General features: G+C 33.7%; 1 protein-coding gene across 1 annotated transcript in view; it reads left to right on the top strand.

Moving 5' to 3' along the window:
* LOC111058086 (lachesin-like) overlaps positions 1 to 15556 on the top strand; it is a 479172-nt gene that overhangs the window by 437607 nt on the left and 26009 nt on the right. Inside the window, exon 6 of the mRNA XM_039422255.1 lies at positions 13188 to 13472. Coding sequence (XP_039278189.1) covers positions 13188 to 13472 — 285 coding nt within the window. The remainder of the gene's footprint in view (positions 1 to 13187; positions 13473 to 15556) is intronic.

Here is a 15556-nt window from a genome sequence, read left to right on the forward strand (position 1 = left end):
CTTTGTGAATTTAGATATGACCTACACTTTAGATTTATATAATTCTATTAATAAATTCATGGAAATTGAAGTACTTTTATCAGTTAATTGATGAAATTGATTATCTATAGAGAAAATGATTATAATTTTATCAATACAGAATTAGTTGAATGAATAATATTGTCGATGTACTGAGTTCTTGGTCAACAATAATTCAATATTGGTATTTATCCAATCATTATTTTTTTCAGAAGTTATTTCATTTGAATTAGAAAATATTTATAAGCTCCTATCAATTTATCAATCGTAACAATGTATTCTTCAAAACATGAATCTAATAAAATAAAAAATTGCCCATACTTCTGTATTCATGTTCGCATGTTTTCCACTTATGATGGATAGCCAAAATATTGTGGAGCGAGCTGCACGGCGAATTGTAATCGAGGGCTCTGATTGGCTGAAAAGTTCAGCGTTCGTAGTGAGGTGAGGCGAGCAGTTAGAACAGAGGCAAGCGGCACGTCGAATGGTTCGGAGTACGGTACGGCGAATGATTAACAGCTGATTTTTAACATTATGAAACATATGCTCATGTTCGTTGAAAGGCAAGATGTTCGGAGGAATGCACGGTTTGCTTCGCGGTTCGAGGTTCGGTTCGGCATGTGTGGACGCACCTTTAGTTGTTACAGGACATTTATACAGATCACAGGCCAAAGCAACATAATAATCTATCTTCTTCTTCTTTTTCTTCTTCTTCTTCTTCTTCTTCTTCTTCTTCTTTTTCTACCTATATCTAAAGGGCTAAGCCCCGACAAACTGAAATCACACCACTGCCCAAACTACTAAGCCTAAAAACTTGAAATTTCGCACAATTGTTTATTGTAGCCTCAAAAAATCCACTACAAATGGATTTTCAGAAATCTGCCCCCTCCTGAGGGAGCTGGGCCCCCCAAAATTTTCACTTCTTAACCGTTCATTGCACAGCAAAGTCATAAGGAACTTTTTCGTTCAGGTACGAAAAAAATCAGATCTATGCAGAAAAATTCCAATCAGGAGCACAGGGGGGTTCAGGAGAGGGCACTTTTCGAAAATGTTGATGTAAAATCACACTACAGCTCAAACTAATTGGCCTACAGACTTAAAACTTTGCACAAATATTCTTCAAACATGCGAGACGCGCACTAAGAACGGATTTTGAGATATTTTGCCTCTAAGGATTTCAAAGGATAAAAAAGGATCCTATTAAGTAAGCTTATGGTAAGGTGAACTCCATATGGAACTGATATAATTGACACATGATATTCTAACATATGTTGTAATCATTGGAAAGCTTAAAACAAATTCATCAATTAGCTGATCGAATTGATTTTGCGTTGATTAAGAGCGCGAGCTTACCACGTGTTTGTTCCATCATTGTATGCTTGGCCAGTTCGGTTTGCGCCTTCTATCAGCTGTATATGGAGTCTCATACACTCCGATTAGAACAGAGCACAAAGGTTTTCTTTGTTTAGGAGTTTGTTGATAATGCTTTTTTCAAATTCAAATTTTATTGCCATCAAAAATCACATTGAAAACTTTCTTAATAGACAACAAGATTACAGAAACAAAATGTCAAACATATACCTACATTTATTTGTAGCACGGCCAGAAAAAGACAAACTTGAGTATTAGCCGTGAGTTTATTAAATATAATTCAATATATATCTTTTGTTAATATTTTGTGAATAAAAATTACGAGTTGAGAGATGCGAGTAATTCCTTATATTTGATCCGAATGGTTATTCATAATACAGTAGTCGGGGTCACTGCAATCAAAAATTTTTCATTATGTATGGTAGCTAATAAATTTCATACGTATTGATTGTCCATAATGAAAGTAATTCTTCAGAATTAATGGCTTACTGGTCCCTCATAGATTGATAGTATTCCTGGTGATTGAGCCTGTCTTTTTCAGCGTTGTCTATTAATAATAAAGCTCAATTTACAACTAGCTTACCCAGCAAACTTCGTACCGCCAATGTATCTCATGTTACACTTGACTTTATTTGGTGAATCATGAAATTTATCTGACAATCAACATGTTCATTTACATCTCAATACGGACTTCCTATGTGCTTAGTCATGCAGCATTCATTATTCTGAAAACATATTATTCTTCTCAATCAATTGGTAGTAATATTTATCAGTAAAGTTTTCAATTAAAAAAAAGGTTATAATAGTGTTTCAAAGAAAAATATTCAATGTTTTCATAGCTGTAGATTGTCAATATGGTCCAGGAAATATGCGATGTATGATGAATCACACAGAATTCCATATTCTTTCCATTTTAGGATGAATATAAGCTTAGCTAAATTCAAAAAAATTGTAAATAAATTATTCTTTCATTCTTCAGTAATTAATGAATGCAATATGAATACTATATATAATATATATATATATATATATATATATATATATATATATATACTCTCTTTCATTAGGTGAATAATTTTTTTCAACATTTTCCAGTTTCTCAATGATAGGGGAGTGATAATTATTTGTATAGGCCTTCTAAGGTACCATTATCAACAGCTGGTACCAATCAACTACACTTCAACTCCAAACTACCGTTTTAATACCAGTACACAATAATTTATCACAGGGTGATATGTTTATTACAGCTGCTAACTTTAGATGCTAAATCATATTATCACAATATGATCTTGAATCATGATCATCTTTTCGTTCTTCAGTAGCCGCTCGGCCGAAAATTTCGAAAACATATGTATGTAAAATGGATTAATAAATAATTATTATTAGCCCCACTATTAAAATTTCTGTTCAGAAACCATCCCCAATACTCACACAACATATTCCCAAAGTTTCATGCCGTTATGTCAAGTAGTTTTCAAGACAACAGGGAACAAATAAACATACAAACAAACACACAAACAGACATTCATTTTTTATAGATAGATTTCCATTCGGCTCAATCAAAAGCCTCTCTAAATGAAGGTAGAATGATAAGGATTCAGTTCTGTTGTTTTAACATTTTCTCAAAACACTTTCAAAAAGTTCATGTAGTACCTCCTATTGTGTTTGAGACACTTCTGGCGCTATCATAGTTTCACCACTATTCTGTTCCACAGTCCTATCTCTTGCAGTCGTTAACTATATCTATAATAATTTATATAAAGTAAAGAGCTGGCTTATGCACGTACGGGATAGGGAAATTATTATGTTTGACGCATCATCACGTCTGAACTACTGGACTAATTAACTTGAAATTTTGCTTATAGATTCTTAATTAACCAAGGATGATTATAGGCCCATTCTCAATTCTTCAAAATTTCATTACGTCAAGTTTTCATTTTGTCAAGTTTTTTAATTTATTTATTTATTTATTTATTTATTCACATGAATAGAAAAATTACAACAACATATAGAGGCTTACAGCTTTATGCCAAAACAAGCCTCATTGAAAATCAATTGTTTACACAAACTGAAACTAAATTAGTAAGAAAGAAAAAAAAACTAAAAATAGCAATAAAAATAGTTTGGAAGAAAGATTATAAATAGGAAATAACACAAGACACAATAGAAAATAGAAAAAAGACTAAAGAAAAAAAAGGCAAATTGAAAAAAGAGAATAGGTAGCAAGCCTATTATAGAAGAAGAATTTGAATTTTAAATTTTTATGGTCTGAAAATTGATTAAACATTTATAATTTAAGAGCTTGATAACATTGTTCACTAAAATTGCGCAAATTATCAGCGAATATATCTAGAATCGTATTCAAAGAATTGTACAATCTAACAGTTTTTTGTAAGAAGCAATTTGCATGATGTACAGTGTATATTCTATCCAAAGCAAAAAACATATTTAATCTAGGTCTATTTAACGGAACAAAGATACTAAAGAGTTCGATAATATTCGGAATGTCTAAATGATTATTCAATATTTTAAATAAAACAATTAATGATACGAAATCCCGCCTGTTCTTCAACGACATAATTTGAAAACTGACTCTCAGACACCTCATAGAAAAGTCATACGGGCATGAATGTCCATACTTCTTGTTTTTAAATAGATCCTTGCGAACCACGGGTTCTTGCTAGTCTATAATCATAAAATTCTTATCTCACTGACTCACTGATCACGATTTCTGGAAAACTACAGGATGGATTGCAACAAAACTTGGAATATAGCTTCCTCATACGTCCTAGGTGCTCACTAAGAAATCTTTTGGCGATATTCCAACTCAAAGGGTGGTTTTTTAGGGTGTAAAGTTCGTCTTTTAGCATGTATATTCTTCTTCTCCCAATATCCTTATTATAATAATTGTAATTTCCATATCATATGTTACCATAGAACTATAATCTAGAGAGAGTACCTCTTGAAAACAGTTATTGACTACTGGCAACTAAATTAATAATTTTGTCAGGTTGGCATTAAGTTGAGATGACTTCACTAGGTTGGCACCAAGTTGAAGAACTAATTAAAATGCAGAACAAATTGATTGGGCACTGCTGCTTCAATCGGAGCTATAACCTATTCCTGAGAGTATAGATAATTTTTATCTATATATATAAAAGCGAAATGGCACTCACTCACTGACTGACTGACTGACTGACTCACTCACTCACTCACTCGCATAACTAAAAATCTACCGGACCAAAAACGTTCAAATTTGGTAGGTATGTTCAGTTGGCCCTTTCGAGGCGCACTAAGAAATCTTTTGGCAATATTTTAACTCTAAGGGTTGTTTTTAAGGGTTTAAAAATCGTCTTTTAGCATGTATATTCTTTTTCTCCCAATCTCTCAATTATAATTGAAATTTCCATATCATATGTTACTATAGAACTATAATCTAGATAGAGTACCTCTTCGAAACAGTTGTTAACTGGCAACTAAATTAATAATTTTGTCAGGTTGGCATTAAGTTGAGTTGACTTTGTTAGGTTGGCACCAAGTTGAAGATTTAAATGCATTTATCGCGGAAAAATTGATTGGGCACTGCTACTTCAATCCTGGGAATAATATATTTCTAGCCGTCAGGCTCGCTTCGCTCGCCATATCCGTTTAGCCAGACGTTTAGTCTGGACCCCCGACTGGATTGTCCTAACATAATATGATAAAAATGCTCAAATGAAAAATGCAGGCGAGCGAAGCGAGCCTGCTGATCTCATTCTTGGACGATCCAGTCGGGGGTCCAGACGGATATGGCGAGCGAAGTGAGCCTGACGGCTAGTTTTTCATAAAACAAACTTTTATGACTGTAGTTGCTTCAATCAATTCATCCTATTCTATCAAGACTAATTCTTTTTGTATATCCGACATCGCGAAAACTGCTTGAACAGTTTCCATTGAATTTTAATAATTCAGTATGATATGGAGGGTATTTTTAAAACTCCAGAAGTGTCCGTTGTGGAATCTATTTGCAAAGAATGAGGAAATTCGGCCAAAATATAACTTGGGCGAAAGAAAGGGGTTATTTATTAGAACGGCCTAATAGCTGTTGTTGCTTTTCCTAATGTAAAAATATCTTTCATAGAGGTAAGGCGCTTTTCTCATGAATCAATTATTCCCAAACATTGATTGTTTGTTCTAAAAATATTAGAGAATATGCATCATAGTTCGTTGACTGTCAGTATTCCTCATTAATAGCATCAATGCTCCCCATTCAAACAATGCTGACACATTGATGTGAATCTTACTATATTTCGATTAATTTAGATCAGATGAAGATAATAATGTTGATGATCGCTACTGTTTAATTTTAATTTTAATTAGTTTTATTTCAATTTCAATCATGTTTGACATTTTTGCTTTTGATGCCAGCTGTTATTATTATGTGAAATAAGCTCTCATTGAATGAAATCATAATCATTGAAGTCAATTATACCATACTTAAACAATAGCGTAAGTAGATATCTCATGGTATAGGGCGTTTATGTCGCAACTTTTACTGTTATCCCAAGCCGATTACTGTCGATTATTGTTGATTTTTACTGTTTTGACCGGGTAAGAGTGTATGAACGGCACAATATGAGAGACTAACAGCGTCATAAAGCTTCACGGGAAAGAACTACGTGGGCTATCGGCTTGAGATAACAGTAAAAGTTGCTACATAAACGCCCTATGCCATGGGATATCTTTTATGCTATTGTTTCTCAGTGATTATACTAAGAAAGCAATTTCTGTTTGAATATGTGTGTTTGTAGATATGTATTGTGAGGATCCTTTATCTTGGCCACTTGAAAAAACTAGTTTTTTAAACCATATTATGAAAAATCAAGGCAGAAGCAGCCAACTATCTCGAAATGGAATAATTATCAACGTTACCGTTACTGATAACAATATCAGATTGAATCAGTCTCTTCCAGTAAATGAATTGAGGGTTCATATTACTTATTATATTATTTATTCTATTAATTATAAAATTATCGTATTGAAATCGCATTTATAGGTTAAGGAAATGTTGTGGTAAACCTAACCTAAAACGTTTGAATGCTTAGAACACTAGTATAGAGTTGAGATCAATCAGACCTGCGTATTATACAATATAATGTAGATAGCATGCCATTATTTGTGAATGATTATTTTTCGTTATTGTGTGGAAAAGGAAAAAAGAATCTATAATAATGAGTTAATCGAAATTATTAGCACAATAAATGAGTTTAATAAATGAAACCCAACAGATCTTAGGGTATGCAGATGACCTTGACCTAGCGGGAAGATTGGTAGCGGCAGTCACAGAGATGTTTGAAAACTTGGAAAGGGCAGCTCATGAGCTAGGGCTAAAAGTAAACTGTGAAAAAACCAAGTTCATGCACCAAAGCAGACGTAATCACAACAGAAGAACCCTCTCAGTGGGGGAGTATAGCTTTGAAAAAGTGAATGACTTCACCTACCTGGGAGTTAACATAGCGGATGACAGTGATGAGATGAAAGAAGTACAAAAACGGCTCAATGCAGGAAACAAAACATACTTCTCTATGCTGCAGATATTCAAGTCAAGAAGCGTCCACAGGAACACAAAGATCAGAATATATAAAACTATAATACGCACAGTAGTCACTTATGGAAGTGAAGTGTGGATGTTATCATCCAAGACTGCAGCGAATCTAGACCGCTGGGAAAGGAAAATGCTGCATAGTATATATGGACCTGTATGTGATGAGGGTGTCTGGCGAATAAGAAACAACAATGAAGTAGATGCACTCTATAATGAGCCGCCCCTGTCTGTATATGTCAGACTGAGCCGCTTAAGATGGGCTGGGCATATGGAGCGGATGCCAGACACTCGGTCTCCCAGAAAAATATATATGGGGCAACCAGGAGGCAGAAGCCCCTTGAGAAAGCTAAGACTGAGATGGGTGGATGGGATCTCGAAGGATGCTGCAGAACTTCTTCGCATCAGGAATTGGAGAATGAAGGAAAGAGATCGTGATGGATGGAGGCACAGTATTGAGGAGGCCAGGGCTCGATTTGGGCTGTAGCGCCATCGAAGAAGCAGAAGAAGAATAATGAGTTTATTTTTTTTTTAAATTATAAAAAGGATATATTATGCTGATATACAGTAATAACAAAAAAGTTACAAATACTCTTTGTATGTAAGTCTACATTGAGAACTACATTATTCAATTTAATTACATTTATTGTTTGGATTATAAACAAATAAATATTAAATAGAAGCAATATTGCTAGATCTATTCCTCTTTGCATGAACAATCAATCAGAGGACAAAGAAAGGGATACCAACATTTGAATTGTTGAGATGCAACACAGAATGTCGAAATATCTGTTATTATAATTTTATTTATTATTATAATTCACCTACACTGTTGGAATTGAATTATATTTATGTTTTAATGTATTTATTTGTCTTGTAAGTCAGGGAATTGAATGTAAACAAAGGAACTATTTTTCATAAAAATATGACGTGTGAGCTACGTCACTCAGCTACAACCAATAGCAATTATTGTCTTATGCAAATTAGAAACAGAGAGATTCAAAGAATTGTAAGCTCAATTCGAGGAAGAAGACTTCTTCTCTAGCACTGACCTTGCCCTAGTCACACGTTCCTAGTAAACTTGCATTTTTGTTGAAAAATTTTACATATATATATTTTTTTCAATTGTTTGTTTGTTAATTTAATGTTAATTGTAAAGTTCCTCTTGTCTGTAAAAATAATCATTAATGTAAAATACCCTTTTGAATCTACATGAATCGCCGAGTAATATACCAGCAGCACGTTCTACTAGGAGGCCAGAAAATCCAGCATATGACAGAAGAATAATTATTTGTGAACCAAGGAAAAAGGAAAAGAGAGTCGCGTGAGTTATTCTTCTAGTAAATAAATTGGGGCCTCATCTACGATTCATAAGCGATATAAGTTCTCGAGAAAATTAATGGTCATGACCAGATTGGAATCAGGGAAAATTCAACGTTAATCTACATTATAATAATCGTCATTAAATTGAATCAATTTATAATAAGTTTATCGATCAAGCTATTCCAAAGCAGAACTTACAACCCTGTTGCTATCATTTTATCATATTATTTTCTTTTGATTTATAAATAATTATTAAATTGTAGATTGTACATGTCTGGTATTGTTAAACCAGAACACGTTTTACTGATCACCACTATTCACTTGAAAATTATAATTTACTATCTGCTTATCTTGAAAATTGTCGCAAATCTTGTGTTTTTACAATTATATTGAAATAACTGAGCACAAATTATCTTCCAGTTCGTTTCCTTTCTAAAAACCTTCATATCGTCTTTGACACATTACCATTGGTATTTTGGTAGACCTCATATGGTCAGTGAAACAAGTCGGGAAATTGATTTAGTGGAAATTTGTAGATGGTTGCTAATGTATCAGTGGATCACTGCGGAGTTAATCAATATAATTCTGCTTACATTTGCTTTCACATTGGTCATTGCCGGGGACTTAGCTCATAATTTCCAGACTAAATTAAACAGTGTATGCGGCAATTTGCAGGATTTAAGTCAATGTAACCCAACACTGATAGGATTAGATTCTGTACTCGAACCTCTTTTCGGAAATTATATTTATTTAATAAAGTACTCATTATTAATTCTGATAGCGGTGAGAGGCACAATCAAACATAAATTTGTGATATATATCTTTGTTCAGGTTGCATTGGCTCTTTATCAGAACAACAAACAGGTAATAGTTTCAAGATTGCTTTATTCAAGCTCATTACAATTGAAATATTCCAATCCCAAATCTGAGATAACCTACAAATTTCTCGGTCCATATAAGAGATCAAGGTGTATTTATCAGTATACCGCCGTTGACTCTGACCAATTAAATAAATTCCCAGTTCTGATATCCCAGTTCTGAGGGGCATATATATTCATGTACCCATAAAAGTGAGAACTTTCATACATTTATCCATTTTTTGTGTTGTCCATACCCTCCCTGGAGCAGGCCGACACAGTATGTATGTCGTATGGATCTTGAAACGGCTCTAACGATTTTCATAAATCAGGAATATAGTGGGTTTGCAACAAAAAACATTATTTTGGAACAGGTCTCAACTCTGGGAAAATTCGCTGAAGTTCCTTGAGAGAGAATTATTGGTCCCTCAAGTAGCAGCTGATCAGAAAAAAGTTTCCATAATCTGTTGAAAACGTGGGAGAGTGTGTGCAAATGAAAAAGATCACAATAGCTGTAGTTGAGTCAAAAATTTGTTAACCTAATTAATTTAAAACATTACAGTATTCTGGATAGAAATGCGACTGATTTCTTCAGCTTCTATTGTATTGGCTCCTCTGTTGCTCCATGTTTGTATGCAGCCATGGCCTTGAGAGAGCCAGTTGCACTGTCTGTTAATTCATTATCCGGACTAAATACTACGAGAACCAATGAGAGAAGCCTTCTATTGAAAAAACCTGCTCTGATTAATTCTTATGAAATTCAATCCTGATTGAAATTGAACAGGCTTTTGTGCTACTGGGTCTGATATTTTCATGTTTGAATATCAGCTAAAAACTAAATCGGGAAAAAACATAATATTCCATCAGCTGCTCCTATTTCCTTTCATGATGTCATTACATGACACAAGTCAAACCTATTGATATTGATAGATCAGAATACTAAAGTTTTCAATCCTATTATTTATTAGGACAGCAATTTCTGTATATGGTTATGTATGTCCAACGGATCTCGAAAACAGCTCTAACGATTTTCACGAAATTTGGAACATAGTAGGTTTATGATATGAAAAATCGATAGCACTAGATCTCATCCCTGGGAAACTCACTGAAGGACATGAAAAGGATAATAATTATTATCCATTCTTGGAAAAACAGATGATAATTTCGTTGTCTGTTGATAACAGAAGATGCAAGTGCCTGTTTAGGAGAGAGATAGAATTATGTCCATCTGTTGAATCTAGAAATTTTAATCGACTTGATCAAAATAATCTGATTTGTTGACATGACATGGAATATTATCCTAAATTAGAGTATATTATAATTTTCAAAGTTAATCATTATTTTACAGTTTTAAGTGATTAGTGAGTGTTTTTTGTTATTCAATTTGGTCTGTAAACAATCTAAATCAGAACTTTTCTGTTTTCAAATGTTTGGATTAAAATTGGATCTGAATTCAAGTGTATGGAACATAACCTACTTTTTGGACTATTTATAGTGTATAAATCAAAATTCGGGGAAGAAACAGTTTTGGGCTGTGCCTGTTAGTCCTTCCCCAATCATTTTGAATAATTGTATTCTGTTTATCAATAAATAAACAACAAGCGAAGCTCGGTGCCCCGATATTTTAGATAGGAATTAAATTGAGTTTACATCCAAATTTTTATCCATAGGCTTTTGGTTTCAAGCTAAGAACAAAGAAAGAGATCATATAATTGTAGTCAATAATCAAAGTCATTGAATAAACTCTATTCAGATTTATGCAAATTCATCCCACTTTAATATTCATGATAATAAAGCTTAGGACATGAGGAATTAGCCACAATAAATGTTATACTAACTATTATGAATAGACTTTTTTGTATGAATGGACTTCTATGAAATAAAGAATTAGTGGATTGGCTGCGTCCACACTTTTGAATAAGTTAAACGAGAATTAAGCGTCATGTTATGCCAAAAATGTCAGAATAAACAAGAGATCCATGGATACGAGAGTCATAAAATTCCGAATCAACTTCATTTGGAATTCATCCTTCAATTGCATCAAGCAAAAGCAAAAATAACATGATAACTGCTAATTTGATAACTGTCAACGGGAAATATCAATAATTGCTAATGAATAAATTCGAGGTCGACTCTTAAGCCCCGCCCAAAATTCTACAAAATTCTGTGCAATCGGACTACTATTCTACAGAGCAGTTTCAACACATCAATGATTATTCAAATGATTTGACTCAATAATTCTCATGTCAAGTTGTGGCCTAATCTCAAAAACGATTATAACAAGTTTGGTAGAATTTAGAATATAAATGTTTCACAAAAATAATCTTATCTTTTAATTCCAGTAGCGAAGCACGGGTGCCCTGCTAGTAAGTTATAGAAGAATACAATTGAACATAGAAACAGGTTAAGGGGAAACATGTGTCACTATGGAAAGGAAATTGATGAAAGCAGAAAAGGAAAAATAAAACGTGTTAACAACAACAAATATTCAAGTATAAAAGTTGAGGGATTTAACCTGTAGGTTTGATCAACTCTATAAAACTAATAAAAACTACGGACATCATATTAATTGAAGTTGGAATTAAATAGAGAATGTATTTATTCATATGCTAATTAATATATAATTATTATTTAACGAAAATGCTGCAAATCACCCCGAAGACTTCTGCTACCGCAGACATTGACAACAGGGTTAACAGCTAGATGGAAATACGATGAGAACTACTATCCAAAAATTAGTTGCCAGCCCGGGAATCGAACCCGGTACCTCCCAATTGCCAGTCAGTTCCTGACTGAAGTTATGAAGGGTCCTTGACCTTGGGACATGAAAGGTCCTATCCTAACTCTTCTGAACGTGGTACCTGGAAACCAATCCTAGGGAGGAGAGCGGGTGATTTAATGTAATTTTTCAAAAATGACACCACAAACATCAATGAAGTCTCTTGACTTGATGTACCTACTATTGTGTTTGAGACACCTCTGGCGCTATCATAGTTTCACCACTATTCTGTTCCACAGCTTCTTAACTCTTGCAGTCGTTAACTACGTATTTCTATAATAAAGTAAAGAACTGGCTTACACGTACGGGATAGGAAAACTATGTTTGACGCATTATCACGTCTGAACTACTGGACTGATTAACTTGGAATTTCGCTTATAGATTCTTAATTAACCAAGGATGATTATGTCGCGAATCATCTGATTGCCACCTGTGATGTTTTCAATTAGCATAGTTTGTTTATCACTTGTAACAGTTCAATTTTCATATTTATCAAACGTTCAATTTTGTCATTCAACATTAAAATTAATTCATCATTCATTTAGTTCCATTCAATAGATTTCAACATAGGAGATCAAGAAATAAAATTCCTATATTTATAGGCCTGTTATCAATTCTTCAAAATTTCATTACTTCAAGTCTCAGTTTGTCAAGCTTCGAAATAGACCTTTGCGGAGCATGTGTTCCTGCTAGTTATTTTCAAAATAAATGAAGGTATTATTAACAACAAAATTACACATACAAACATTTGACGGATTTCAGGACATTTCACATTTAACCCATGATTACTCACTTTCCATATTCAATGGTATCTGTAGGAAAAATTTAATGTGAAATACTTGTGCAAAGTTCCTTTTCTGCATCCAAGAAACCATTCCTCACTCACCTACGGCTCGTGCGTAATCGTTTCTTTCGGTGCAGCAGAGTGTCACTTAGCACACTAGTTGCACAAATAAATTTCAATTTGATACCAATCACAAAATTTGGATTTTGAGCTCTCTCAATAATTTTTAGGCACTCCTGCTTCACTCCATAAATTTATAGATGAACAAATTATTATTTGATGGACTGAGGGGAAAAATGGACATCGGAACATGACGTATGAAAAGCCCAATCTATGATGGCAATTCCTCTACTCAGTTTCTAACAATGGAATCTCATGAATTTTCCAATATAATCTATTATTAATCGTTTATCAATTAAATTAATTAAAATGAATTATTTTGATATTAATGAATGGATCAATGCCTTTTTGTAGTTTCGCCAATGATCTGGGTCCCGAATCAGCTGGTGGGTGCGCCGTCGGGCACAGACGTCACCCTGGACTGCCACACGGAGGCCTACCCGCGTGCCATCAGCTACTGGGTCTACCAGAGTGTGATGCTGCTGCCCACCCAGAAGTACACCACCGAGACCTCGGAGAACAGCTACCGCGCCCACATGAAGCTCACCGTTCGCGGCCTCCAATCGTCCGACTTCGGCAACTACCGATGCATCTCCAAGAACTCGCTAGGAGAAACTGAGGGATCTATTCGATTATACGGTAAAAATATAACCTATCAATAGTCTTTCGTCCATTCGCACATGCATGAATCAGAAATAATAATTATATTTCAATTATTATTACTCCATAGGATGACCCAGTAACACTCTACATTGCCTTTCCTTCCACTGCACTGGTACAACCTCTAAAAAGCACCCGTTACTAATTTTATATGAATAAAATTATTAGTCCTCAATAATCGTGAAATTTTAGTAAGTGGTACCTACCAGAGACAAACAACTGGACTTACGTTATCCTTTCTCTATGATAGTGCATATGTTCAGTTGAATCAAAGAGAATTGATTGATAGATTGATTGAGTACTTTATTTATGTAGATTACAATATATACTGGCTTATACACTTATATACAATAGCTTACAATACAGCAAAATTATAGATGAATTTACATAATATAGACTAAGAAAATAATTATTGAACTGTATATTATATGAAAAAGCAATTTGTAATATAATAACTATAGATAATTATATTGTTATGCATCTACATAAATTGGCGGAGCTTTGGACATATCAATGTCCATTCTTTGGAAAGAATATTAAAAATATCCTTTCCACTAACTCTCTACCAAAACGTTAATTCCATTGATTAAACTAAGGATTTATTCATGAATGGAAATATTGTAAAAGTTTGAATTAATATGAATATTTAAGAGAAAAAAATAAAGTAAAATAATTATATAGGTAGATAAGATCAAATTATTGATTAATAAAATGGAGTAGGCTGAAAGTGGATAAGGGTAAATCATTTTTCAGTAGTATACAGCAGTATGCAGTGGATAATTAGAATAACATGAGTTTATATGATATATATATATAAATAATTACAATTATATATACAATTAATAATAATTTACAATTTATAATATATACAATTCATTCTATAAAAAGTTTATAGGTTTATATTGGTGGGATGGGTGAGGGATGGTTGTCGATCACATCGTTCTAGGGCCGGACAGTTTCAGTCATTTGTTCCAAAAGATGTTTTTTTAAAGTCAGGATGAAGCTCGCTCGGCTCTCGATGGAACTGATAGAAACAAGAAGTGCATTCCATGCACGACAGGCACTGACTAAAAAAGGTTTTGTGAAAATAGTGGTTTGATGGTTGGGTATCCTAAACGTATTTTCTCCGGTTCTAGTATGTGAAGCATCTGACCTCCTATCTTCAGAAACAAATTTGAAATCATCTTTGAAATAGTTCTGATTTCCGTATTTCAAAATATCTCTAACAAGCTTGACTATTCGAAAACGTCTTTGTTCGGGAAGTTTCAATGTTGAACTGGCAATGTGGGCAGGGGTGATATGTTCATGACGTTGAAGAGAGTAGACGAAACCTAGACAATAATTTTGGCAACGCTGTAGTTTATCATTCAGAGTGACTTATATTTATTTAATATAATATTTTTGAGGACAGAATTACAATACATTAAATGTGGGAAGTTGAGAGATTGAACCAATAACAATTTAATGTTTCTAGGGAGGATGTCGTGCATTTTCTTCAATGAATGCATTGCTGAGAATACCTTTTTACATGTTTTGTTCACTTGCTCTGACCAGTCAAGAGTATTATTCATAATAATTCCTAAATTCTTCACTGAGCTACAGTAAGGAATGTCATTACCATCTACACTAATTTTGTGAATCGATTCAAGGTCAATATTGTCTATAAGACGAGAATATCCAATTACAATGGGTTGTGTTTTGATGGGATTAAGGCCACTTTTCTTTGTCCATTCAACTATCAAAATGATATCTGATTCATTATTCCAACTGTTTCATTAATTTTTGTTTTTGGACAGCTTGAATAAATTTTAAGGTTATCTGCATAAGTATGGAAGCTGGAGAACATGATAATGGAGGAAAGGTCATTAGCATACAAAGTGAATAGGAGAGGGCCTAAAATTAAACCTTGTGGTACCCCATGCATAACATTTCACTTATTTGACTTGTCACCAACAGAAACACATTGTTTCCTACCTAAGAGATAGGATTTGAACCAAACTAGGGAGTTGTGACTAAAACCAAGAATAGCTAACTTATTTAAAAGAACTTTATGTTCAACAGTA

This window comes from Nilaparvata lugens, chromosome 2 (genome assembly GCF_014356525.2).
Source record: "Nilaparvata lugens isolate BPH chromosome 2, ASM1435652v1, whole genome shotgun sequence".
Lineage (NCBI taxonomy): Eukaryota > Metazoa > Arthropoda > Insecta > Hemiptera > Delphacidae > Nilaparvata > Nilaparvata lugens.